We start from the raw sequence: 26,544 nt of genomic DNA, 5'->3' as shown, positions 1-26,544 counted from the left end.
AGCGTTAGTTCTTCCTCCGTAAAAGCATCGCGCGGGTCCAAACGCTCGCCAAAGTGCAATCGCGAAACAAATGCTCTCATTTCAGGATTAGACTTTAGCTCCTCGTCAAAGTCGTGCTCCCAGATACAGGTGACACTATATCCTTGGCTTCGTATGTAATCTTCACGGTCCATAGTTTCTTTGTAAATATCGGACATTGGGAGGTTCCGGAACGGGTGCATCGTTGTCGGCGCCACACACTTTGGACAACCGTGAAACCGACAGCCGTAGAATTCGTACACCATGTTGATATCTTGACTGTAACCATCAACATAGTAGGGTCCCACCCTGTACTCGGAACTGTTGATTACGGACTGCACAGAACGGTTCGTATCTTCTTCGACCCACGATAACCATTTCTTTGCCTTAACTGATTGGTGGCGATTGCGAGCGTTCAGTCCATGTGGCAGTAATCCAATTTGTTCAGGTTTCAACATGAAAGATCGCCAGTATCGATTGCACAGACCGGCAATAGTTAGGGAAGACACAAACGGGCACAGACCTTGACTTATCTCTTGAAAAAGCTTTCGAAATTGTTGGCAGCATAAGCGGAGAACCGTAACGTCCATTTTGCAGTATTCAACAAATTCCTTGCGAAAATCGAATAAGTTATTCTTTTCCTGTTTTTCTTTTCGTACCATCGTTGGAAGGACTCCTTTGCCTTGCTATTCATACCTTGGTACCCGTACTCTTCCATTGTCGGAAGGGAACCACTTGGTCCCAGTTTTCTTTTCGGTTAAACCGGTGCGGGAACGTTCCTTTGCTAATTTCTGGTAAGCCAAACGTTGCTGGCCACTTTGCTAAGCTTTGAGGATTATAATTGATGCTGTCTCGGAACCTGATGTTGAGCTGAGGCACGTCAAGCTGTAGTATTTTCCCACCGTTTAGAATAACTTTCGGAACGACACCATTTTTCAGCAGCCAATTGAGAATAAAGTATCCATCAAAAGACTACAAAAAAAAAAAGTTATTTAGAAAAAAAACAATAAAAAAATACAATAAAAAAATACAATAAAAAATACAATAAATACAATAAAAAAATACAATGAAAATTTTCCTACCTTAAAATTATGCGCTATAATGAAATGGTCCCGGTGTCTTTCACTAAACAAAAGGTGCACAACTCGTTTGTGACATCACCACTGAGAGGAGCATCTTCTTCAGGGAAGACCCACTCGCTACCGTTGTCATCCTGTACCACCTAGAATCAAATAACAAAGAGGAATTATTTGAAATTTTTTAAAGAAAAAAACAGCAATATTGATGACGTACCGCTAGATTTGGTATCAGAGTTCCGTCCTCCTGAACATAAGTTTCGAAATCAAAGTACAGAAAATCTGCATTCTCATTCATTTCCAGTTCATCAGCATTAACCTTGTGTGGTTGCATGTAGCACTGGTGTGACTGCGGCAGAGCGTGAATCTGGCAGGTTTTGCAAAATATTTCGCCACACTGGTGAGTGTTTCCGGGTTTTCTGCGTTTCAGCGAGACTATCCGCAGGCACTTCTTGCAAACATACACCGTGCTGCAAAGGCTTTTCTGATTGGGTTTCTCCCTTGTAGCTGCTTTCTTATGCTGTGTGTAGCAGTCCTGTCCAAAAAAGTCTCGGTTGCAGTCGTTGCAGTGAATCAGTGTGCTTGATTCCGATGGACATGATGGTCGAAGGCAAGCCTTGCAAATGAAAGAACAACGATGATTTTCTCGATTAGAATATCCTTTGTCGCAGGAGTAGCACCAGTATCTTTTCTGAAAAATGCTGGTAGTGAGTTCAGCAGGTCAAAATGCCGGTCGTGATGCAGCAGAATAATTCTTTTCTTTTGTGCGGGTCCTTTGAAGACAATCAAATTCGCATGGTCCACACTGACGACAATAATCTGATACTGATGTAAGATTTCTTGGAATTTATGCAGATGCCGAAGATTAAATTCTTGTTCAATAAACCCCGCTCGGTGAACAAGACATTGAGCTTCTTTTGTTTGCAGTTTCTTTCCTCGCAGCAACTTCCGATACAGATTCAAGTTTTTATCCGCATGAGCCTTTCCAATAACCAAAGCGCGCGCAAGGCAAATCTGATCAGAATTCTTGATCACCACAACCGATCTCATTTTTTGCAAACGTCTCCGTAGTAAGGCGGGAACTTCACGATTACACGTTCCTTTAGGGATATCTGTATACTGGAGAGAGATTTCAAAGGATTCGTCAATAACAAACTCTTCGTAGGAGTTTAATACACGTGCGACCTCCGCCATCCACCTGGCGACAGTCAGCTGCGAACGTTGAATGGGCGGTGTCCAAATCGGTCGATTCAAACACTTCGAATCCATTCGCATCCTGACCATTTCGCTCGGTCCGACACCCTCCAACAGAGTGTCTAGTATATTCTCTAAAATCTGTGTTATAACTAGAGGCACATCAGAAAAGGGCAACCTCTCCAGCTCGGACACTTTCACCGAAAAACACTTGAAATGCAATCTGTATTTCTTAGAAAATTTCTCACCGGTGCGTTCAACGTGAATAAAGTCCTCCACAGCATATGGAGCCTCGCTTTCTACACCATCCATAATGTCAAAAATTTTGATAAAACCGATAGAAAACTGAAAAAACTACGCCTTCCAAGCGGCGCGAGAGCTTCTTTATACTTCGACGTGTGTAATATGGGTAATCTGATACGATTACATCTTGTACGAGTGGAGGTAATCCAAACCGATTACCTTTTGTGCCACTAGATTGCGTAGTTCTAACACAGGTAATCAAAAGCGATTATCTTGGTAATCCAATTTGATTACCTCTAATGCGAATAATACTGTGAGCTCGGACGAATGCAGGTTATGCGAGAATAATTTACCGACTCTAGCAGATTTTTGTTTCCAGATTTTATTAAAATCGATGAAAACATCGTCGTTAGAAATTCTAAATCATCTCAGGAACTTCTATATTTTCTGGCACTAGAACAGCGAGTTTTTCCCGCTGCTTTAGTAATGATTCAACAGCAGCCAAGTTTATATTAACACAACCTTCGTAAGAATTAAAGTGACTAATTCGGGTCAACGTCAGGTGCGCCGTTCGCGACTTCTTCTCACACTGCATACCAGCCGCAAAGTCCCTGTACCAGGCCAGCAAGGTGCGGCTGAAGCGCCGATACGGGTGTGACAGGACCTCTTTGCTGTTAGAGCTTTTAACCGAGTTTAACGCATCCTTATGCCAACCTCCGTTGAAGAGGTACTTCAGCAGTATCTGCAATTCTCCGCGGCTGATTTCCAGGATGCTACGCTTTGTGAGGAAAATCAGCATCGCATGGCTAAACCAACCGGCCGGATCCATGTCCCCTCCAAAAAACATCAAAAGGTTCTTCGCCCTCACATCCCAAGGCACATTGCGCAGCGTGGAAGGTATTAGAATGTGGGTGGCAATTTTCTGATTAGTGCGCTTCCACACAGGTGTTGGTGGTTGTAGGAAAGCCATGGCGACCGCTTCGGCTACCCAGTTCCCTGGGGCAGTCCCTTGGTCGACGATAGTGATGGTCGGCGGTGTGCTAAAGTTGTAGCACACTGCCTCAGTACCTGAGAAACAACTCCATAAATATTCAGAAATCGGTGCTATTATTTCATTATACTTACTCGTAGGCCAGATTTCCTGCGCGCTGCTCCCAGCGAGTGGTTCATCCAGAACCATGGGTTCCACTATAAAATTACAAAAATATTCATATTGCACCATTTTAGCATGTAATATCTTTCTTTTGCATTTTTTTAAATTAAATTAATTATCTTAAATTTTCTTTTCTTTTCTTTATTTCAATATTTTCTAAATATTTTCGTGAATATTTAACCATTTTTTTTTTAAATCCTGGTTTTTTGAAAATTTCTTCCATCAATTTTTTTAAATATTTTTTTTGTAAATAAAATTTTTTCTTAATTTTGTTTTATTTTGTTTTTATTTCAAAATGTTAATTATTTTGTACAGATTTAACCATTTCTAATTCTAGCATTAACGATAACAAATCTTACGTTCATGCATGGATTCCAAAACGCTGACGTCCTGCTGAAAAAACTCAGTATCGTTGCTTCCTGCCGCCGCCAAAAACCCATCGTTCGTGGCGTTGTACGTTCCCAAAATGTCGCAATTAGTAGTAGAGAAATCAACTGAAAGAATTAAAAAAGAATATTGTATATTTAAAAAAATACGTTAAAATTAAAATAAAAATTCCTGAAGATAATTATTTATTATTTTATTGCTCCGACAAGCCCTTACCTAATTCCTGAAGGTTTGCCCCATTGACTTCCTTACACCATTCGTCCAGCCAACGATAGTCGGTGTCAGGTTCTTCAGCATCCCCATTTAAAGTGGCGGACGGTACAACAACTGCTGTAGAAGCTGTACGTTCTGCAGAGTTTTATTAAAATTAAAATAAAATTGAGATAATTCTTTGTTAGCTTATTGCTCCATAAAACCCTTACCAAGTTCCTGACGGTTTGCTTCATTCACTTCCTGGCACCATTCGTCCAGCCAACGATAGTCGGTGTCAGGATCTCCAGCATCTGGAGTTAAACGGGCGGACGGTACAACATCTGCTGTAGAAGCAGTACATTCTTCGCCAACCTGGCGGCGTAATTCCTCTAACCAATCGGTGAATGGTTGTGGGTTGTTTACTGTGTTGTCAAGGGATGTGAAAAGCTCTTCTAAAAGATCATCCATTGTTACATATTTTCGAAGCAAAAGATCACGAAAATGATACGAGTGCGATGACCTTTTATAGGATCCCCGATTTTTTGCTTTCCATTAGAGGTAATCGTTTTTGTTTACCTGTATACAATGTTGCTATGCACCAGGTAATCAAAAACGATTACCTCTAGTGCGAGGTAATCGAAACCGATTACCTCTGGACAAATCCTGTTGATATATAAGGATCCAACCGTGGATGCAAATTCCAGTTCATTTGTTTTCTCTAAAGCAGTAAAATTTTCTCATTAAATGATGTCTACAATAGTATTGCTAGCGTTTTGCGGTGTGGCAGCTGTCCTTGCTATGGACAGCCACAACACACCACCTTTTCGCCGTTCATACGCTCGCCATACGACGCGACACCGCCCACCATCACCGTACTGAGTACCACAGCGGCAGCTCCTTCCACCTTCCCCTACCGCGAGGCTTGTATATCAGGAGCCCTCATTCCCCGTGCACAACAATTACCCTCCACTCTATATTCCCCCAACCTGCACGTGACTCCTCAGTTCGTCCAAATGTTTCAGTCCCTGGTTCGTCCGACACCAGTCACCCGCACGGCGAGTCCTAACGGAGCCATCTCGGTGGCGTCAAACTTCCTGTCGACCCGCCGCTCTCCGCAGTCACCACGGGCCAGCACCTTGGTGCCGCTGTTTCCCTTGTCCGCAATGAGCCCGCGATCTTTGGACCCATATCCCCACCGCCGTATTGGGAAGCGCCTTTTTGGGCCCGGTCCGTACCAGCGAACGAATTGGTTGTGCAACGGTCTCCGCGGACTGCGGCTCGGGTGGCCGAGGTGATGGATTCGTACTCCCCCATCTCCAGCCCGTCGCCTCCGGGTACGACGCCGCCCTCGCCGAACCTATCGCCGGTGCTATCCGCCTCTGAGTCGCCAGCGCCTTTTAGCTTTACCCTGTCCACCCCCAACGTATCCCCGGCCCTGTTTGACTCACCCGAGTCGCCACCGCCAGAGAACACGACGACGTACTTCTCTCAGCAACCACAACCCTACTACTCAACGGCAGTGGTCGGGACCCATCACCATCAGATGGAGTCCCAGCTATTAAACCTTCAACGATTAACAGCCAGGATTTTGAACGGTCCTACGGAGATGCGGCTTACCGGAGTCCTCAACCTGCGTGGTGAGTAATACTAATTGTAAATTTTTCCTGCGTTTTTTTACCATGCAGTTAAGAACTAGCACGTATTTTCATAGATCTCATTACCGAATATGCGTACCATCATCACAGAAGGGCGGCCTACCACCAGAGCATGCCATATACCGTGCGGAGCCACTACGCTGAAAGCGCGTCCGCATCGTTGAACAACTGCTAAGTTTTTGTTTTTGTTGTGTTATCTTTAGTACCTTTTAAAAATGCAAACAAATTTCTCAGACATCGGTGTTTTACTATCAGAAATATTCACGTATATGGACCAGATATAATATCAGGGAAAAACTTTCCATTACGCATTTTTTTTTGATTTTCTACGCGATTATTGAATACGCCGTTTTTGGATAAATGTACTTTTTTGGCGTTTATTAGAGTGAATCTAGAGTATCAGTGGCAAAAAAATGGAGACTGCTGCTTTCCGGTCTGTAAACGTGTACTCATATACGTTTCCTAGTTGGTGATACTCGTATATACATATATATGCTGTGTTCAGCTGTAGCAGTAATTGCCTGGCGGAAGGTGGTTAGAAAACCACGGGTGCAGTAAGGGACAAACAATTTATCAGGGTGCATTTTTTTCCTGAATAAAATTACAGAATGAGGTTCTGCGTAGCATTTTGCTGTAAAAATAAAATTAAAGTTTTATTTTGAAGCCGTAAAATTGGACGAACAGAAGCTGAGTTCATTAATTTATTTCAAACTCCTGGTACAGATGCTAGTATTTATAAAACTGACGAGATCTAGCCCGATATGTTGTATGCTACATACATAAACAGGTCCTTCAACAAAAAAACCACAACAGGAATAGCTCTCAGTGTTTGTAAGACCATGCTCACGGTTACCATGGAACTAACTGCTGTAAGGATAAGGCAACAACAATAAATACGTATTTTTAGGACAATTAATATTATTTCTGAAAAATCTCGCAATCTGTAACTAAAATGTTCAAATGCTACAGCAATTCGTTATTGTCTAACACAAAATGCTCGAAAACGTTCATGTCTCCCATTGAATGTTTCGACCATCTATATTCCGTAAATGACCTTTGTGAAAATGTCAAATTCTCTATTGAAAAGTGTTTCAAAAGTATTCAAACAAGCGCGAGCGTGCAGCCGATCGAGACATCTGTCACATGCTCATTAACTGCTACCAGCCAGTTTTACCTGATTATTTTTCTGGTCACGTAGACACGATCATACTCAGTGTCATCCGTGGAACCGGTAACGAAAACCGCGTTGTTTGTTTTGGTGTTGATATGATAAAAAGCCTCAAGGCGTGGGTAGCCATGCGAGACAGACTGGGTTTGTTGATTGGTATGCCGACATTATCTGACGAACAGGCATTTCGAAAGATTGTTAAAGCGGACTTAGTTATCATCCCGTTCTGCCAATCAACGGACGAGGTTGCCCACCAAACGTTAGCAGTGGTCCACAAAAATGGTAAACAGTGGTATTTTTTGTTTCTCAAAAAATTTTACACCAATTAACCGAACTATGAAAACGTATACTTGAAGCGACCGAAATATGAGAAAACCTTTTTTTTTAGTTGCTTATCACTATGACAGCGTCGGAAATGACTTCGTGGAGAACTGGAAACAGTTCTTAAATCAGCTGATGAAACTGTATCAGGGTGACAACGAAAAGTATTATGATCAAATTAAGTCATGGGAGAAGCCATTTAAGATCAACAAAACGAATATTCAAACAACAGTAAGACTTTCAAGCTAATTTAGAGCACCGTGTTAGCGTCGATGTTTTTTCTCTCTCCCTAGTTTTTCATTGTTTTTTACAATTTTTGCAGGTGGTGACCCTCGAAAATGCGTGTGGTCTAATTTGTTTGAACATCGTTTCTCGCATTGTTCTGAATTTCTGCATTTTCAAGATCTGCGATAGAAGCTGTATTGACTTGGCGGTCAACGACTTCATGACCTGGTACCACGCCATCAAGCAAGCAGAAGGGTCCCATGCAGTCGATGAACCGAAAAGGTTGTGCACACTTTTTGTAGCCCAAGCGGGGCTTGGCTGTTATAAGACCAGCTGGGAAGTTGGGCGTTACGAAGGTACAGTTTTTTCCTCCGAGTTTTATTTTTTATTTTACGAGTATCCTAGCACATATCGTGACATACTGTAATTTGCCTACAGAATACGCTGCGATGATTGGATGGTTCTCCACGACACCTGCGGTGGTATTGAATAGCGTGAAATCGTTTGAAAATCAGACGTTTTACAAACTAAAATATGATGGCGGTCGAGTTTCGTATGTCCCTGAGTATTACGCCCTTTGTACAAGCGCCCGTAATTGTTTTCTTAGTTATTCATATGATCATAAGTAATATGGTCTTTCTTAAAATAGTTTGACTATTATGAAAGGAATTTTTCCTGGCTCTATTTCATTTTTTCTGTTACGTTGCGATCGCAAAAACCACAACAAACGGTCCTTGCGTTCACCAATGTACGTTGCCCAGTGACTGTACAGTACATCTTATACAGTATACAGTACATATACAGTACATACAGCACATCCAGTATACAGTACATATTATTATACCCTGGGTCTTCTTTTACCACCCCGGTCCACAGCCAAAAAGTGGCTGCTATTCTCACATCTCCGCTGGTGACCTTTGACGCTTTCTTCAGCGTCATACCTCCTATAGCTAGCCAATGGCTACTGTATCTCATCAGACATACTACTCCAGCTGCTGCCCTTGGGCGCGCTGCTACTTTAAAACTGGTCAGACTTCTGCGGAGGACAGTTGTCTTAATGATCATGCTTGAACTGCGCGATACGCTTCGACTCTTCGTTGCTTTTTTCATCAAACCCTCCTTTCTTTCGGAGTCTGAATTTCGATGAGAAATTAGAAACGCATTTATAAACATTCAAGTTTCGTTCCAGTGAAACGTTGTGCAAGCCCGTGGCTGCTTGGCAGCAAAAAGGTTTTGGCTGTTTATTTGAGACAATGGTGAGGTGGTCGGTTCTGCAATGGTGGATTCTTCACTTCTCCCGTAGACTCGGCATGTTACGTTTTTTCAATTTTTTATGAAACTGGAACTGTTTTTCTCAGATCTAACTTTTGATGGCTCTACTACATGATGAGAGCTATCGAACGATAGCAAGATATCGAAGTTTGGTCTTGTGTGTGGCTGGGGCTGACTCCCCGCAGTTGAATTTTGAGCACTTCTTATTCTTTTAGTATAAAGGATGTAAGCGTCAAACGACGGTTCGGGACTTTTGGTTTTAATTTGGTAGTGTTAAATAAAATATCATACGAATATGTTCTTCAATGGCAGTCCCATTTTTCTTTCTTAATCTTACAGCTTGTTAAATCGTTTAATAATTAATGTACACGTAGTACATAGAGTAGGTGTTTCGAGAATAGAAACCACCGCAATATGCAGTGGCATTTTCGTGTTTGGGTATTACTCAATACTTAAGCAGTTTACCGGGTGGCCGTACAAAATGTCGGTCTCCTGATTTGGTTTGTTTCTCGCGAACCATTTGTCCTATCGTAAAGTAGTTAGAGGCGTTCGATAGAAAATTTAATTAGCTACCAGAAACAGTAAAATCTGTTTCAGAAAATTAAAACATGCTGATTAACAACAGTGTTAATACAAACGTGTGGAAATTTATTTGTCCCGCTCGCAAACTTGTGAACCTGGTGTTACGTTTTTCCACCACGCAAAATTTTATTTTTTCACCTGTTTTACTTAGCGAACACTTTCTGCTTTTAAAGAAAAACAGGTTGTTTGCATGGTCAAATGGTGCATGCTCTGAATGAGCTATGCAGTTCCCGCATTTGTGACCTTTCGAAAAACTGCAAGTTTTTTGTCAGATTTTTTCGCTTATTTTAGGAAAATTTTTGCTCCAAAACAGGCTGCAACCAGATAAGCCGATTCGGCTGATAAATTTAGCTAAATGATTGCTCTTATAGGAATACGTTTAAGCCTTGTCAGTTTCTGAAGCGTCAGAGAGAAATTTGTTATTAAAACACCGGCTAGCTGATTTCACGAGAATCGTATGTGCGGTACTTTGTGCTTACCGCTTTTAGCCCAAACACATCCAGCAAAGGTCACATGTTTTACTTTTGTAAAGCGAGGAGATGAACAAGAAACATTTTCCCTCCCGAAATAGTAAGGTTACACCCATGAAAATACTTCGTCGAATAACGGCAATTTTGAATTCAAAAATGACAAAGTTCAGTTTTGGTTTCCGGGACATCCTCCAACTTCACCCATTTTTTCAAAAGAATTTGTAAAAAATTCAAAGCTTTGTATGATATTGGTTTCTCCTGTTTTTTATATGGAACGGACACTGCTCTTTCAAATGAAACTAGAAAGCTGTCAATTAAAGGCTGGATGGACCAGCAACACTTCAAAGAACGGACCGACATTTTTGTTCGGCCACCCAGTACAAACACAGCTACGTTTGATTTCACCATTTAAAAACTTTTTCGGTTTCTTGTTCCCGGGTTGGGGCTATAATACAATAAAAAAGTAAATAAATATACGTAAAATTTTAAATTTTAACCATAATCACCCACCCTTGGCGTGAGACGTGCTCGTGACATCCAAAGTCGGCCGGCAGGCGCGACTACAGACGTTTCGCCACTGGTTGTCACTTGATTGTAAGTGCTTTCGCTACGTGTCGTTTTATTAAAATTTAAGTACCACCAGTGCTCTTGCGTTTAAACGAATTGTCGTAAAGCCTACGATAAACGGTTTATCGTAAACTTTGCCATGCTTGCGATGAGAATTGCGAGGTATTTGATTTGCTACAATTCCTGCAACAGTACCATCTTGGACAACATCTTTTGTTTGTAATTAGCGATGTTTTTTCGTCATAATTAAGTTGATTTGAATGCTGTGTTCAGCCTCTGTACCCCTTGACACTGTAAACCTGCTTGTGCATACAGACAGCGGCCGCCGCAGGTGCTCATCCGTACGTTTATATTTTCGTAGGGCTGCATATCGCTGGTTCCTCCCTCGGATAATTTGACGTTGCTGATACCTTCATTATGGATGCGACAGCAGTAATCAAGGATTTTATGACCGGGGGAATTGCCGCAGCCATTTTCAAAACGGCTGTAGCCCCGTTAGAGCGTGTCAAGCTCATTAAACAGGTGCAGAAAGACTATAGAAAGCAGCAGCGCTATAAAAGCATGATGGGCGCTTTCATTTGTATTTGAAAGAGCGGGAATAAATCAATTTCTGATGTGGTAATCAGGCCAACGTCTTTCGTTATTTCCCCACGCAAGCCTTGAATTTTGCATTTAAAGGCCAATGTGAGCGCATCTTCTTGTCGGGCGATGACAAGGATAAACAGTTTTTCTCCTTCTTCTTGGGCAAGGTTCTGGCCGGGGGTGCAGCTGGTATGAAGTCGCTGGTTTTACCTTGGATTTTGCCCGAACTCGGCTTGGTATGTACTTGTACGAGTACTATATACTTTCTGGCTCTTTGCGAGAAAGTTTAGTTCGTCGTTTCCATTTAACCGGATCGAAATTGCTGATTATCCGTTATTGCGAGTAACTGAATTATTTTTCTAAAATTAATAGATTTATGGAATTATAGCAGCTTACAGTCTAGAACTTGGATTCCGAGTTAATTACATTAAGACGTATGTTCCAATCCCTCTTTCTGTTTTCAACAGTGTTTTCGGAATTGACATCATTTGTTGTGTAATGTTATGTGATTTCCATAATTTAGTCTCAGAAGTTTGGAATTTGAACAGTAAACACAAATATTGTACAATAGTATTGCAAAAGATTTCAACAGTTTAGTACAGTAGATCGGACATGCATGGAATTGCTGGCTGACTGGCTGACTACGTATGAAATGAGCTGTTTTTAGGAGTGGATGTCAGTAAAAACGCGGGGACTCGTGAGTTCACTGGTTTATGGAACTGTATGAGAAAAACCTACCAAACCGATGGCATTCGCGGCTTGTATCGCAGCTTCAACGTTTCCATCCAGGGAATATTTATTTATCGAGCTGCATATTTTGGTGTATCTGACACATTTAAAATTTACTTCGAAGAAGGCAAAGTGCCCATCATGCTTAACTTTATGATCGCCCTCACCGTCACGGCGATTGCCGAATTTATGGCGTAATTCTAACTCAGCTCCGTTATAAGTACGTTTTCTGATTTTTGTTTGTGCTTTAGGTATCCGCGGGATACCGTGCGACGACGCGTGATGATGTAGTCGGCAGGCAAGGAAATTTTCTACAAGAATTCACTGGACGCCATGATGAAAATTGCCAAAAATTAAGATTTCCCGACATCCTTTATGGGCGCCCTGTCCAACATGTTCCGTGGCATTGGTGGTGCGCTGGTGTTAGTTATTTTCGATGAATTGAGACACGCTATGGAACTGCGGCCAGGTGCGAGCAAGCTCGGTCATTAACTGGACACCGTGTGGAATTGATTGCTATTTCCGATTACCGCAGTTATCGAAGTGTTCAGTTCGAGATTTTCTTGATGTATTTGATTCCTTTGTCATAATGATTTCTTTACTACAATTGTATAAAAAACAATTGTAGTAAAGAAATCATTATGTTTACATACTTAATTCTGTCAAATTTATTTGTTAGATGTTTTTAATATGAGCCGCACAGATCATGATCCAGGTGGGCGGCGCGCTTAACATTTGAGTAATAATAGATGTTTTTTAAGTATGCGTACCGGTTAAAAGTTTGAAAGTCTCGCGTGGGAAATATTGTAGTTGGCTCCGAGTAGTCGGTGACAGATTTTTCGGCTGACGAACGTCGCGTTTAATTAAAATCAGTTCAGTTTCTCAATCATAACATAAAACAAGGATAACAAATTATTGAAATTAATTACGCTGGAACATAAAGAAAATTCCCGTTGCCGAAGGAACTAGTACTCAAATGCCATGCGGCTATTCATATGCTATGCGGCCAGCAAAATGTGCTGGAGAATTTCCTATAAAACCAAACAGATTTCCACTTAACGGTTATCAAAGCCATTAACAGCATGTTGCAAAACTAAATGAAGTCCAATATTCCGTAATCCATTCAAGTCGGATACAAATTCAGTTGATTATTCCACCCAAAACAGGAACGAAAACAAATCCGTAATTTCTCACTCCACACGACTGCCCAGCTACCGCTTAACAATCCCTCAAAAAATACAGCGATTTAGCAATAATTTAATTTAATTATGTGATTTATGGTTGAATTAGGGTGTTAAAAATTCAAATAGTCATTAATAAAGTAAATTTCCCTTACACGTTATTCATTTCATCTGGAAAAATCCCGCCATCTCGCTGTCTACAGATAAAATGCACTCGCGAAGGTGCAGCCGCAGTTTGTCCTTGGACTCGCATCCGATGGGTAGCATAAGCTTATGGCTGCATGTAGATGCCTGAGGGCGACGTTCTTCTTCTCGTCCAACGGAAAAACAATTGCGATTTTCGGAGTGGCCGGAATGCGGTACCCGGAAGTAACAAAACGGAGCAGTTGTCGTCGTTCATGGTGGCTAAGGTCGTGTTTGACAATTTCATCAAACCAGTTCACAATCTGCAGCTGCTCAGCCATCAGCTCATCGCTAATATCTTCGGCATGTTCATTGTACGGCAGAAACTCTTCCAGCAAATCGTCTCCTTCTTCAAACTCTCGATAAAGGCTTTTCTCGAAGAATTTCCATTGAGCACGTATTTCTCTCAGCTCCTACAACGATTTTATTGCAAGTAAGAGCAATCACACGCACTGAAAAAAGTGATTCATACCTTTCCCATCGTTCCGGCCAGCAAACCTTCACTTAGATATTTTAAATTAGAGGCTCGCTTCCCGCACAGTTCATACTCGGCGATGTGTCGACACAATTTCTGGCGTCCTTGTTGCACCAACGCAACAGTCTGCAATATAACACTTCAGTGCTATCCACAATTTAAAGACGTTGTTAGTTGTTCAGTTTTCTTAAATTTAATATTATAGGGCAATTTCGTCGAATTTTACCGGGAAAGCTGGATGATTCTCTGCCCAAGTCTGCAAGGATGTTTCATTTGCCCAGACGATCGGCCCCGTGCCCGATAGGATGTCCTTGATGGTATCGCCGGTTCCAACGTTGAAGCGGAAAATATCATTCACTTCTACTGGCAAGTTCAGAACGTACCGGAAAGCGGAATTATTAAACCACTGAGGAAACGGACTCCCATGAAGTATTGCTTCACGCAGAAGAAATCCAAATGCCCGCAAAGCCGAGATGCCGCCTTCTGTTGTAATAGCTTTTCCGGTTACCAAAGTAATCCCATCAGTCACTTCGAATAATTCCATATCAACATCCGGAATCTTGTACGAGCGGAATCCTTCCAAAAGCTCCGTGATACATTCTTTGAAAGGCCCGTCAAAATCCGACGCACTACAAGAATAAACTTTTTATGTGCATGTTATCTTTAACACGGCGTATTTTAACACAGTTTTCAATACCGGCGCGTAAACTACTGTAGCCGCTAGATGAAGTGAGACCACAGAGTCTGGTGTACGGAAAAATGCACGCCCAATATATGTACTTTGCTCCATGCAAAAATGTTTTGATTCCTCTGCTTCTACCAACATTTGACATGTTTTACTGTTCTTTGCTATTTTTAATTCTTTGCAACGAAAGATATTTGTTTTAAGAGCACAATGACACAGCTCTAATAGTTTTCTATTTATAAATCTGGTTTGTTATGGTTTCTGGGCACAGTCAGCACGCGCATAGTACAAAGTCGATAAAATTTTGTACGTTGCTAGCTTCCTTTAATCCAAACAAATACGAAGTCGGATTTGACCATTGGTCGCTGACCGGTAACTTTTAAGCACAGCCGAGATCTCATGCTTTCAATCGATATTTCACTTGCGCCTGGGTCAACTTCAGGAAATTCAGCGACTTCAATAATCACTCGCAAAATAAAAAAGCATAAATTTTTGTTCGATTTAATCGTTCAAAACCAATAACCTGTTCTGTAACTGCGGGACTACTGGCCGCGACAACGTTCTTCTTCTCCTCTTCAGCTTCGCTGTTATCCGAGTCACCAAGTACGATGACGTTATTGTTTAATTGACGACCAGAAGCACTATCGCTGAACATTAATCGACCGCGACGACGGCGAGGCAAATCCGGTGAAGACGGCGGAGACGGAGAAGTATCGTCTAACCGTCCCCGAAAGGAATTCCTTGATGCGGACACACTTCCAAAGCCGTATGTAGAAGCAACGGAGGCACTTCCGAAGCGGGAGGATGCACTGGATGCACTCCCGAAGCCGAATGATGCACTGGATGCACTACGGAAGCCGGACGTAGAAGCACGGTCGGCACTCCCCAAGGCGGGTGTAGAAGCACGGGAGGCACTCCCCAAAGCGGATGTAGAAGCACGGGATGTTTCTCGCAGACCAAAAAGCGATCGGGGATTTGTGATACCAGCTGGAAAAGTCTTCTTCAGTAACGATAGCAATATAGTTTTGACCTCGGATGTATTTTTTACTTGGAACGTTTCGTAAATCCAGTTCTTCCACAGTTCTTCCTTGATCCTGTAAACACATATTATCATAGCGGCATACGTCATATCGTTTCGTTAATACAAACTATTTACCGCAGCAAATTCCTCAAAGATTTCCCGCGGAATATTCAGTGTACCATGAGCTAGAGCGATATACATGCGTCTTCGCGCTTGGTTTACGGCCCTCTCGGTGTATCTGAAAATCGTATGCGACAGTTCAAACCAGCAGAATATTCTATGCGAAATTACCGCTTTAACATTTTTCACTTTGTACGTACAAGTCTTGATCCGCCCACGATGGAGATAAAATATCCAAATCTGTTGGCCAAATAAACGGACTCTTCAGCTTTCCCGGCTCATCAAGTCGGCTCAACAACGTCCATTCCTGGTTGCCAAGACAATCCCCAAACGTTTCGGAAATTTTTGCGTAGATGTGATGACCTTCCAGTACGTCAAACTCAACTTGCCGAATTAGTCCCGCTTTCCGCATGAAATCTAGTTCCATCTGATATTCGCTGTAAATAACATCAGCTATGAGGAAAACGTATACATTTCAAACATAAAACGTACTTAAAAATCAACTAGAGTACAAACATTTTATTTTTCAATTAAAACTAAACAGATATTTAAGATTTAAATTGTTCTCTAATAAGAAACCCTTACACCCACAAAATTCAAAAACTTACCCCACTCGCTGGGACGGAATCTGATTTCCTTCGGCGCTACGAAAAAAGTAAATCTCCATGGGATATTTACGGTGTACTACTGGCCTCTGATTCACTGGCTGTCCGAATTGGTTTGAACCGGTCATTGAGCGAAATTCCTCCGTTCTGGGTCGCTTGACTGCATACTGCTGCCCGCCACGGCCTCGCCGGCTGCCCCGGCCACTGCCGACCGGCAAAGATAAAATTCCCACATTCGAATTGCTTGAAAATCCAGGTGGTACAGATCCACGTGCCGGTGCTCTTGGAATGCCTGGCTGTCCACCGCCAAATGTACTCCAAGGCAACTCACGCTGCTGGAAGTTTCGCAATGGATGTACTGTACTACTTGCCAGGCCGTAAGGTTCCATACTAAAGGCTTGATATTGACCCTGCCCCGCATTTCCTGTGAAACCCTGAGCTCTGCTTCCAGAAACTGGCGGCTGAACAATTTGTGCTCCGCTTCCTTGCGGGCTGATATCAGCGTGCTGGGCCGTAGTTGTGGATCCGGTGATACTTGCAGCATTTTCATTTATAAGGGAGCGATGGCTAGCGGAGTTTCCCATGTAAGAATTCAATTCGAGATTAACAGCTGCCGATAAACTACAGCGAACATGCAGACCGTACTCGTGATTACATCCAAAAACACTGCATTTAAGCCCGCCCAACGGTCCGCTCCAGGAAAAATCGATGTCAGCCTTTAATGGGATCACACATGGGCAATCTCTTACCCCACATTTATAGCTAAAATCAACCATTTTAGTCACACACAGGAAACGCAAAACAAAAAAATGTTTTGTCAACGAAAATAAGATAAATTCGATGTTTCTACGCTCCACTTTAAAAGAAACCGACTGATGTGAATTAAGCTGAATCTGCCGCTTAAAATAAGTTTGACAGTTCTTACAGTAACCCATGCGTAAGGCGTGGCAATAACTGACCAGCTACGAGCAAGCTGCGAATAAATAACCATTGGCGCCACAGCAGCTTATAGCGGCATGCTGGTGGGAACAAGAACAGACAGCCCACTTGCGGTAACTTAGTTCTTCCATGCCGCTCGCAAATCAATTGTCTACAAATTTTGGCCGGCATAAAACAAAGGCTTCCGCTTATTAGTCGTGTTCCACTGCCGATTTTTACCATACGCGTATTGTTCTCGACAACAAACTTTCTTGTGAAACGATTTTTGCGGAAAAAAGTAAAATAAATCAGCAGAGTAATTCATTCGTCGCACACGGTTCCGGTTTAGGATTCAGCAAAGTATTTTTCTGCAGTAACATCATGCGCTTTGTAAAAAACACATAAAATTTTATTTGCAATGCATTCAACACATTATGCGGCAAACGAAGCTAACCGCCGGTCAAATACAACTATGGAGCTTTGGTTTTTTTGAGCATAGGATTACTCAAACAACTAACAATTAGTAGCAAAAAAACGAGTGCAGTTATGATGATGCAGTTATGACGATCCCGTTATCTTGCACAGGCTAAAAAACGAACGAGAGCGAAACCAAAAAACATAACGGAATCATAGGTGAGCCAGTTACATACTTTTACTTAGCGCGTTATAATACTGTAACGACAGACCTTAGCTCTGTTTATGTCTTTTGGCATGGTACTAATTTGCTTGCGCAAAAGGCATTTTCGAAACTTTTCCCTCCACAATCTGGTTGCGCACTTTGATTCGCAAAGGTGTACCAGGCTTTGAAAGCGAGGTGTTCACATAATCCATCGAAATATTTGTTCCCAAGGACGGTGCGGGGCATCCACTAGTAACCTTGCCAACTTGTTCTTCTTTCTCGTCGACAATAGCATAGCTCTAGGTAAAAAGACAAAGTCACAGCAAATCTGGATTTCGCATCCATTAATATTTCCAGAACACAAAACTTACAGAACATACAGATTTACAAAACATTTACGGACAAACTCCAAGTTTGCAAAGGCACTGTTTCGATGACATGCAAACGATGCCAGTTGATAAATCGCATCCATACAATTTCGTGCGTAATATGGCCGCAAGTTTTCACACTTCGGGCAGGTGCTCCAGTGGAAATAATTCCAACACGTTTTTCTGCGCGCCCCTCTGATTTGGGGAAGTATTTTCTCTGCACCGGAAATCCACCCTCTTTGCGACGGCGCTTTCCTACAATAACGCATATATTTCCAACAATTACAAATTTTTGGGAATACTTTGAAATTTCGTTGCTTGCTTTAATAGGTTTACCTACTGTCCAGGTCAGGTCAGCTTCTACCGGTGTCGCTTGTTCGTTAATATCGTTTCCGGACAAACACAGATCGGCTTCCAGCCGGAGTGAATCCCTGGCTTCCAAACCAGCCATTCGTACCTGCCCCTTAACGTACCACGTACCACGCGACTTTAACAATATATCACATAAAGGCGCAGCATCTTTGGAAAGACAGGATATCTGCAGCAAGTTTGAATTATGCATGGGAACGCTAGAGCGTCCATCGTGTAAGCACTGAGCACGTGCCTCCACGCCATCTTCGCCGGTGTAGCCGCATTTGGTAATTCGGCATCCCTCAAATCCGTACAGTGTACAAAACGTAGTCTGCATGAATTCCAAGCTATCCACCGAATCCTTTAAGCCGGGCTGAATAACTCTTGACATTTCCGGTCCTAATCACTGAAAAAAGGACATATATACGGCAAAAGGTTAAGTGTCACTGTGACCGTAACTTCGAATCAAACGAACGAAATCGAAAGCACATTTTTCTTTAACATAATGCCGAATAGGTACAATACTGACAAAAGTCTGTTTTATCGGTAATATGATAACTCCATGCCAATACATACTTTTAACAGTTTTTTAAACGTCGTCATGCTGAAACAGAACGTGAGCAATTACTTATATAATCCGAACAGCAATTATGAATACAGATTTCCGTTACAACAAACCTTGAACAGCAATCAAAGCTCTTTCCTGCACAGTAACGATGCCAATTTGAGCATCCTTCCCTTTCTTCTGGAAGCCCAAGACTTTTTTCGTTAAATATTCTAGATCTTTTGCCGCACAACCGACGTTAACAACAGCGAAGAGATGTCCGCGACTGGTATTCATCTACACCGTATCATCAATGATGCCACCGTTCTCGTTGGTTAACAAACGTAATGTGCCGCTGTTTTCCGGTTGCTTTTTAACATCCGACATGCAAACAGATTCCCAGAATTCATGCCGATCGTTGCCGTGAATGACCAGCTGTTGCATGTGACACCTGCACAACAATAAAAACAGCATAACAAAAAAAGTAAACATTCACAAGTTTGAACTTTTTTATTCAGACAATCCGATGCATACAGCCATGTAAATATTATTTGGACTTTACGGCAGTGGTAACATAAAGGATAACGTAATCTGCAGTACAGTATTGTAAGCGCTGACTTTCTGACCATCGCTGACCATGAGATACTTAACAGGTATTTTTTTAAGCATAAATTAATATTAACACGAAAACACACTGCAAAATACACGAATTTAATACACTGCAAGCGAGAAAAATGCAAGACCTTCCGTCAGCAATACTGTACTTTCATCAAAAATACTGCAGTGTTTCCGAGTATGGATGTGAGATTCCGAAATGGACTGGTCTTGATAAATCAACGGCATTGACCGGGTCTTCCTGCAAAACGTCTGAGGAAGTCAAATCTGTTATGTTCTACTAAAACGCTCATACCCTTGCGATACGAAATCATTGCACAAGCGAATGAAAACTTTATCCCTGATGCCAATTCCGTTTTTGGTGGCTGAAAATTACAACGACTATGCCAGTGTGTAAAATCGTCGTCCGTGCTAGTCACCAAAGCTGCGATCGAATAATTTCTTCGTTTGATGTCGTGATAGGCGTCCACTCCAATCACCATAAGGCTCATCTGATCTTCTTCTGAAAAACAAATTAACAATACGAAATTTGTTGTCATTATCTTCATAACAGCAGATTTAACCTTACCTTGTCAGCATTTTAGCCATGCGCCAAATGGATCCACCCAGCTTGCAATTGATTTGCAAAGCGATTTTCTGCACAATTGCGCGCAAACGATCTGCTCTTCCCAGTGTACAACTCACAATGACCTGTGAAGCGATTAAACAAGTTTAGAAGTGTGATATCCATAGAAAACCTTGTTTAAATTTTAAGCTAGAGCAAAATATTATACTTTGTCTTCGACCGCGGCTTTAGCAATGCTATGGGCATATGTGATGTTTTGATCGGCAGTTAGCATGATAATCTGCGGATTTCCGAACCGCATGCCAGAACTTTGACTGACGTCACGGAAGGCGCGAGCAAACTCTTCCGCACATTTTTGGTCCCGCTTTTGGAAAACCAAGGTCCAATGTTCCGCCCCTCTGGGATCTATAAGCATTCAGCACGTCTTTAGGAACTTCTTCCGGTGCCATTCGGAAAATTACGTTTTTGGACGACTGTCCAACAGCACGAGTGCTTTTGCACGCCACAATAAGTAACGATGTAATTTCTGCCGGTCTTCATATCCATGGGAAGATGACTGTTGAAGCGTTATCCAAGTCAACCGATCCCGCGTGCTTGCAAGGATGCCAAACTTCCTTAACGCAGCTGAACGAGACCAGAAGCAAACCAGATCAATTCGCATAATAATTCCGACACAATAAAATAATGCACACCAATCTATCACATACTTTGTAACTTAAGTTTTGACAGCGGGCATGTACGGAACAGCTCTTCATCGGACTTACGTGTAAGTGTCGTTAATAACCGGCGGAACGTACACGTATTTTCACGAGGCGGCGTACTGTATTAAAAATTCTTCTGTCACCGCAGCGGTTTCTTCTCAGTTAACATGCTTGCCGCAAATTTAATTCTCACCAAGCCGTGTTGCGTTTTCACCATGAAAACAATGCATCCAACAATTACAAAACGTTAAATTCAGCAGAAGCAGTCAATTACAACGCTAACTTACTAAAGCAATAAACTCACTTTCGCTTTCTGAAAGATTAGCTAGCTTCTAACACTGCCGGTAGTAATATTATCAACGGAAAGCAGTACTAAGGTTTTTTTCTAAAATTCGGACACACTGATTTGTCAGTCTACCATTAACCAAAATAATGTTGTAACATTTCTTTCGCTTCGCAAAAAACCTGAATTCCATGAAATCCATCATCCCGCATCAGATCCATACTAGCCCGAATTACCTGAGCTTCAACAGGGAAACTGCTGATTTTATCGCACACCGGGACAGAATCCTTGAATGGCCAACTTGATTTCTTAAGTACTGAGGGAAATTTTCTGCGACATCCACGTCGGCGTTAGGCAGTGCATTGTCGACCGATAAGATTTCTTCCAGAGCAAAACCTTTCAGTCCCTTCTGATTGCAGCCGAGAACAAACAACTGCCTTGGTGACTTTTCGCCCTCCGTGCGCAATTTGTGGTTATTAAAAAAAGAAATGAAGCTATTGAGCTTATTCTGTATTCTTTCCGTGAATACTAAGTGCAAAACCATCATGTCGCGGGCACTCGTCATATCCAAAATTTGCATATTTTCCATGTGAATGAAAATAGATCGAAATAATTTAATCACAACGCGACCCAAGTCTCTCCACAGCCGTTCTATCCGCTGATTGTGAACTGACGGTCCCATAATGATACTGGCGCGGTTCGGACCCATATAATGCTCCATCCAGCGTGCAACTCCGAAATTTTCACCTAGTTATACAAAATAGTAAAATCAGTCAGAACTGAAAACTGTCAACTCATACACAGAAAAAACACTGATGAAAAGCAACAATCGCAAAACTGACAAAGGCGCAAAACAGTATTGTACACCTTACCGCCGCAATCGCTTCTCACTCTGGACGGCACTCCCCAAGCTTCAGCGCCAACGAGGAAGGCCTGCAGCACTGTACTTGCGCGATTGTTCGTTGCAACGACGAGAGAAATAACCATTCGAGAGTAACCGTCAATAATCCCGTGTATTACGAATCCCCAGCGAACCAACTTGTGATTGCCATCAATGTGCCACAGCGCGTTTGGGCCAGCATTTGAATAAATGCGGCGAGGGACAAAATGGAAAAACCGATTAGCTATGCCATACGGATCCAGTCTTCTCATAGAAGCCAGAATTCTCGTGCGTTGGACTGTTAAACCTCCTGATTTTAACTGGCCGTTAATGTAACGATATCCTACGTTCGGGAACGAATTTAAAATATCCACAATTACGCGATCCAAATCCACATCACTCAATTCCGAATACTGAAAAAGCAAACGAATTTAAATTAACACATAGCCTGCTTATTACGTATATAATGATCAAAAAAGGTAAAATTCACCAATGCAAATCTGCAACGAACTAAAATATCTACGAGTACTGCACCCAACCGTGCCGTGATGCTGGCACATACACTTACTTTCCTATTCAAGCCAGCATCTGCCAATCTGTACGTGACTGTCCTCTTAGAAACTCCATAAAGCTTAGCAATATCATTCACAGTAAATCCCTCGAACCGCAGTTCAGCTAAATCATCCTCCAGAAGGAATATTTTTCCATCTACTTTGGTGTGCTGCGTGATGGGAAAAACGGACGCAGTCCCGTTTTCGTCTTCTTGCAGTAGATCCCGTAAGCGACTGGAGTAGTTAATTAAAACATCAAAAAGCTCTTGCGCTTGCACCGTCCGCTCCTCCGGAACATTTTCGCAGATATCTCTAGTATATCTAACAAATAAAACATTCAAAATTCCAACAAATTGATTTGTCAACCGTTGCTGTTTGGGTAAGTTACCCAAGCAAATAATCCATCTGCGTCAGCGCTCCGTCAACCCCATCTTGATCTTGATCCCCATTCTGGACTGTTAGATAACGCTCCGCACGTCTTACAACCGAGTACGCAAACTCAAAAAACTGATCCATTTCAAATTTCTCTTGGTTTTCTCTAACAAATAAAGTGGGAAGTAAACACTGAAAAACATTAGAGACTTGCTCTTAAATGGATCACCAACTAATCCAGATTCACTAAGTATACTGTAGTACCATTAGAAGAGCCTTTCCAGTACAAATAACTGTCACTTCCAAAAAATACGTTAAATTCCACTCACTCATTGGAACTGGTAGGGTGGAATGGGAATTTACAAAAACTCAGAAAAATTATAAGTCCGGAAATTAGGCTTCCGGTTGACGAGGCGGCAGTCACGTTGCTGAATCACCACTCTATCATCACCACTTTTAATCACCCCAGTCTTATCATCATTGTTAAATCAGCAGTATCTAATCAGCACTATTTAATCAGCACTATTGATTCACCATTTTGAATCACCACTTAAAGATCACCGATTTAATTAAAATCAACAGTTATTAATGAAACGTTATTATTCACTACCTATAGCTCACCACTCATAACTCACCACTTCACGTAATTTTAATTTTGCGCGTTTTGTACGCCATAGTGATGTGCTTCAAACCGGTTTTTCTGCCATAAGATACAAAGTAGTATACAGTACGTGTAGTTGTGCAAATCGGCGCGACTTGATTGAAGGTGTAGTTCTGGCTGTTGCTGTTGTTGTTGTTGTTGTTGCGTTACGCGCGCAAATCGACTTGATTGAAGGTGTAGTTCTGGCTGTTGCTGTTGTTGTTGTTGTTGTTGCGTTACTGCATAAGCGTAGCGATAAGTGTCAATTCGCTACTGCATAAGCGTAGCGAATTGACAAATTCTGATGGACTTTGTCCAACAAATTCTGATATTCTGATCAGGGTTTAAACAAAAGCATTTAAACATTTACAGTAAATTCTAAAACTTTTAATGTTGGCTCTTGAGCCATACCAATGGAATCCCTTTTTTCCTTACGTACAGGCGTAATCAAGCTCTTGTTGAGTATCAATAAAACCCGCACTGTTGTTCGGAACTTCTTCCTGATTTTCGTGACCTTACAAATCTTCTGGACCTCTACATCTGCTTTTATAAAGCCCTTTCGCTACTTACAATTAATTCCTTCGCTTTCCAACCTACACAGTCGATTGCTCCCTCGAAGCGCTGCCAAGAAATTCCAGTTGACATGCTCTACATCTTTGTCTGTATGTATATAGATATAACCGTATTGTAACGTATAATTCTGCACAAATCCCGCAATCGATGCGACATGACTACGAGTATTACGAATCGCAATGCAACCGGTACTACGGGTAGTATTTACAACTTTGCACACAAAGAAGTTCAAAATCGACAGAAATAACGTATGTTAAACTTCTGTACGAGTAAAATTTTACTGGATTCAGTGGATTCACTTTAATTTTTTCGTAACTAAAATTGCAGCAGAAGTACCCTAAAGAATAGCAGAAGATGTCATCGCTTCGTAATCCTTTATTTACAGCTCTGGCGGATTTTTATAAATTATCGTTATCCTGGAATTATACAGCCAGGTACGTTTAACGCTTTCGAGAGCAACATGTTTTAGAAAACTGCAAAACTGATTAAAGAGAAATGTGTGGCGTTATAGTCGCGAACATTTACAACTTTCGCTAGAACATCGGCAAATTTATATTCATAGCTAATATGGTCAATATCGAGGTCCGCCAGTGCCCATATTCTGTGGACATCGGTTAGCCAAGTGCCCCTTCATTCCGCACTTGTAACATGTCATATCTTCAATCGATCGCGGACCCCGGTGCTCCGGTCTGTCCGACCGAGGAGGAGCGATAAAGTTGGCAACAGGTCGTACAACAGAGGAAAGATGTTGTGGCGGTCGGTTTTCTCCTTGCATGTGCGGTGGTTTGGACGGGGGCATCCCGGGTTGTTTGGAACAGGCTGCTGCTTTGTGACCTGGCTCACCACAATTCCGGCAGATTATACTCTGCCGTCTCTGGATCACTTTATCGTCCAGCAAGGGGATTTCAAAACGAGGACTGCAAGAGGAGATTCGATAAGCACTGGCCAACAATGTAATTTTTAGAAGATCAAAATTTTAGTTTAACCATCGTAGGCTTAGGCAAAATAAAGCGACGACTTTACTTCAACACCGGCACAAATACAAAAAGTTGTCTTATCTATTTCGGAGTTATTTACACTGTTTTAACTTTTATCAGCATCAACAATAAGAACAACGAAAAAGGCAATAATAATGAAAACACTTACGAATTTAGCAGCTTACCATGCGAATCTTAAAAAAAGAATACAATTTTCGACACAGTTAACTTACTGAGCAGATTTGCAATTGGGCCCATTGGGACAAAATCCGAAAAGATAAAGGCGACACAATTTCCTTTTTATATGACGATTCTTACATTTTTCACCTAAAAACCATAGAAGGTGAAAAAAGTGGTCAAGTCTGCCGCAAATTCGCACTTACCGTGGCGACAAAATCCCCGGGTATACCAAGCACAGTCTTTAACTTTATCTTGAGGATTGATATGGAGAAATGGACAATCCTTATTACTACAGGAATCTATAACGCAAATGCAATAGTACTTAATACATTAGCCAGTTTCCTACGTTTTCGAGCTGAGCAAAAAGATGGATTTAAACTTACTGAATTTGGAGAAAAAATAACACTCTGGCATTTTGGACCTAAATAAAGCACGCAATTTTTACGATTTTTTAAAAATAAATACCGAAATGCAGGCCGTCGGACGTACATGTCGAACTCGTGGAGGAATTCGCAACTATCTCCCTTCTTGCACAGTCCGCGAAGCCAGTGCTTACATACGACTGTCTTGTCACCGCGAACATGGCGATACGGACAAAACGATCCTTTCGGGCATGTGCTTTCCACAAAAAACTCGCACACAGGAGAAAGTGACTCTAAGAAAAAATCACGAAATGATTCAAATGGAAATCAGTGCAAAGTAACCGTAAACTACATAAAAATTCAGAATCCATTCGAACTGCCTAACCGCAAGGTCGAAGAGGGTCCACTTACTATCCAGACCAGAAAACGGGGTTGGCTTAACTCCTTTGTGCTTCTCCAGAGCTAGCTCGATGTCAAATTTGTTCTGGTCAACTGGTGCGATAATGTCTTGAAACATTTTCACAGATCAAGAAAAAACGTTTCAGTTAAACGTCAGCTAAACGAAACAGCAAGAACACTTAGAACAGCCAGAAGATCACCGTAGACTACAGAGAACACTGGCAGAAAACAATTAACGATTTTATTCCAGCCGTCAAATGCTGAAGCAAATACCATAAACTCAATACTTTAATAACGTTCCAGAACAAGGAAGAAATTCTGGAACGTAAACTTAAAGGGAACGTACGCCGCTAAAGTTAGGAACCATTTTTTTGAAAAAATCGAAACATATTTTGTGATTTGTTTTTGGAAATTTTTTCGACTAATGATAATCCACACTCCACAGTGTTGGTTTTAAAACATACGTACTTATGTAGCTGTCGCATCGAAAAATGTCGCAGTGTCTGCCGCCCGGGATGCTCCGCTTGCAGCCAGCCCGATCG

The 26,544-nt window shown here is 41.8% G+C and overlaps 6 protein-coding genes and 1 pseudogene across 11 annotated transcripts; 2 read left to right on the top strand and 5 right to left on the bottom strand.

Annotated features, from left to right (window-relative positions):
* Positions 1-1,877: 1,877 nt before the first annotated feature.
* Positions 1,878-5,040, bottom strand: LOC129598006 (uncharacterized). 2 transcript variants are annotated; one of them, XR_008691638.1, is made up of 6 exons: positions 4,914-5,040; positions 4,494-4,715; positions 4,288-4,419; positions 4,044-4,178; positions 3,657-3,719; positions 1,878-3,599 (listed from the first exon to the last, which is right to left on the bottom strand). XR_008691638.1 is itself a non-coding variant. In XM_055495736.1 (5 exons), exons 1-5 carry the CDS (start codon positions 4,729-4,731, stop codon positions 2,950-2,952), a joined length of 1,218 nt encoding a protein of 405 aa, XP_055351711.1. In that variant the 5' UTR covers positions 4,732-4,894; the 3' UTR covers positions 1,878-2,949. The 2 variants fall into 2 exon arrangements, 1 of the variants encoding a protein (XP_055351711.1); XM_055495736.1 differs by lacking the exon at positions 4,914-5,040 and having other exon boundaries at positions 4,494-4,894.
* Positions 5,041-5,454: 414 nt separating this feature from the next.
* LOC129597972 (uncharacterized) lies at positions 5,455-9,886 on the top strand. Its single transcript, XM_055495686.1, has 4 exons — positions 5,455-5,900; positions 7,475-7,638; positions 7,730-7,988; positions 9,858-9,886. The coding sequence occupies exons 1-4, from the start codon at positions 5,558-5,560 to the stop codon at positions 9,884-9,886; spliced, it is 795 nt and encodes a 264-aa protein (XP_055351661.1). The 5' UTR covers positions 5,455-5,557.
* A 758-nt stretch (positions 9,887-10,644) lies between these two features.
* Positions 10,645-12,407, top strand: LOC129597995 (ADP/ATP translocase 1-like; annotated as a pseudogene).
* A 1,004-nt stretch (positions 12,408-13,411) lies between these two features.
* LOC129597971 (uncharacterized) lies at positions 13,412-18,158 on the bottom strand. Its single transcript, XM_055495685.1, has 11 exons — positions 18,013-18,158; positions 17,709-17,940; positions 16,108-16,866; positions 15,700-15,936; positions 15,515-15,617; positions 15,407-15,452; positions 14,826-15,345; positions 13,900-14,302; positions 13,671-13,799; positions 13,459-13,611; positions 13,412-13,420 (listed from the first exon to the last, which is right to left on the bottom strand). The coding sequence occupies exons 3-11, from the start codon at positions 16,686-16,688 to the stop codon at positions 13,412-13,414; spliced, it is 2,181 nt and encodes a 726-aa protein (XP_055351660.1). The 5' UTR covers positions 16,689-16,866; positions 17,709-17,940; positions 18,013-18,158.
* On the bottom strand, positions 17,740-18,794 carry LOC129597969 (aminomethyltransferase, mitochondrial-like). The gene is made up of 4 exons (XM_055495684.1): positions 18,614-18,794; positions 18,346-18,547; positions 18,116-18,264; positions 17,740-17,940 (listed from the first exon to the last, which is right to left on the bottom strand). Exons 1-4 carry the CDS (start codon positions 18,749-18,751, stop codon positions 17,740-17,742), a joined length of 690 nt encoding a protein of 229 aa, XP_055351659.1. The 5' UTR covers positions 18,752-18,794.
* A 639-nt stretch (positions 18,795-19,433) lies between these two features.
* LOC129597992 (uncharacterized) lies at positions 19,434-23,202 on the bottom strand. 5 transcript variants are annotated; one of them, XR_008691634.1, is made up of 8 exons: positions 22,888-23,202; positions 22,517-22,820; positions 21,941-22,361; positions 21,305-21,815; positions 20,293-20,708; positions 20,088-20,209; positions 19,815-20,021; positions 19,434-19,760 (listed from the first exon to the last, which is right to left on the bottom strand). XR_008691634.1 is itself a non-coding variant. In XM_055495715.1 (5 exons), the coding sequence occupies exons 1-5, from the start codon at positions 23,013-23,015 to the stop codon at positions 20,621-20,623; spliced, it is 1,452 nt and encodes a 483-aa protein (XP_055351690.1). In that variant the 5' UTR covers positions 23,016-23,202; the 3' UTR covers positions 20,287-20,620. The 5 variants fall into 5 exon arrangements, 1 of the variants encoding a protein (XP_055351690.1); XR_008691635.1 differs by having other exon boundaries at positions 19,434-20,021; positions 20,293-20,489; positions 20,546-20,708; XR_008691636.1 differs by having other exon boundaries at positions 19,434-20,021; positions 20,849-21,815.
* A 1,239-nt stretch (positions 23,203-24,441) lies between these two features.
* Positions 24,442-26,423, bottom strand: LOC129597948 (cleavage and polyadenylation specificity factor subunit 4-like). The gene is made up of 6 exons (XM_055495653.1): positions 26,015-26,423; positions 25,731-25,896; positions 25,625-25,662; positions 25,445-25,540; positions 25,295-25,388; positions 24,442-25,001 (listed from the first exon to the last, which is right to left on the bottom strand). Exons 1-6 carry the CDS (start codon positions 26,118-26,120, stop codon positions 24,656-24,658), a joined length of 846 nt encoding a protein of 281 aa, XP_055351628.1. The 5' UTR covers positions 26,121-26,423; the 3' UTR covers positions 24,442-24,655.
* Positions 26,424-26,544: the final 121 nt, after the last annotated feature.

The sequence above is a fragment of the Paramacrobiotus metropolitanus genome, unplaced genomic scaffold (genome assembly GCF_019649055.1).
Source record: "Paramacrobiotus metropolitanus isolate TYO unplaced genomic scaffold, Prichtersi_v1.0 Parri_scaffold0000112, whole genome shotgun sequence".
Taxonomy (NCBI): Eukaryota; Metazoa; Tardigrada; class Eutardigrada; order Parachela; family Macrobiotidae; genus Paramacrobiotus; species Paramacrobiotus metropolitanus.
The sequence above is the reverse complement of the archived record's forward strand: the minus strand, read 5'-3'. Positions and strand labels throughout refer to the sequence as shown.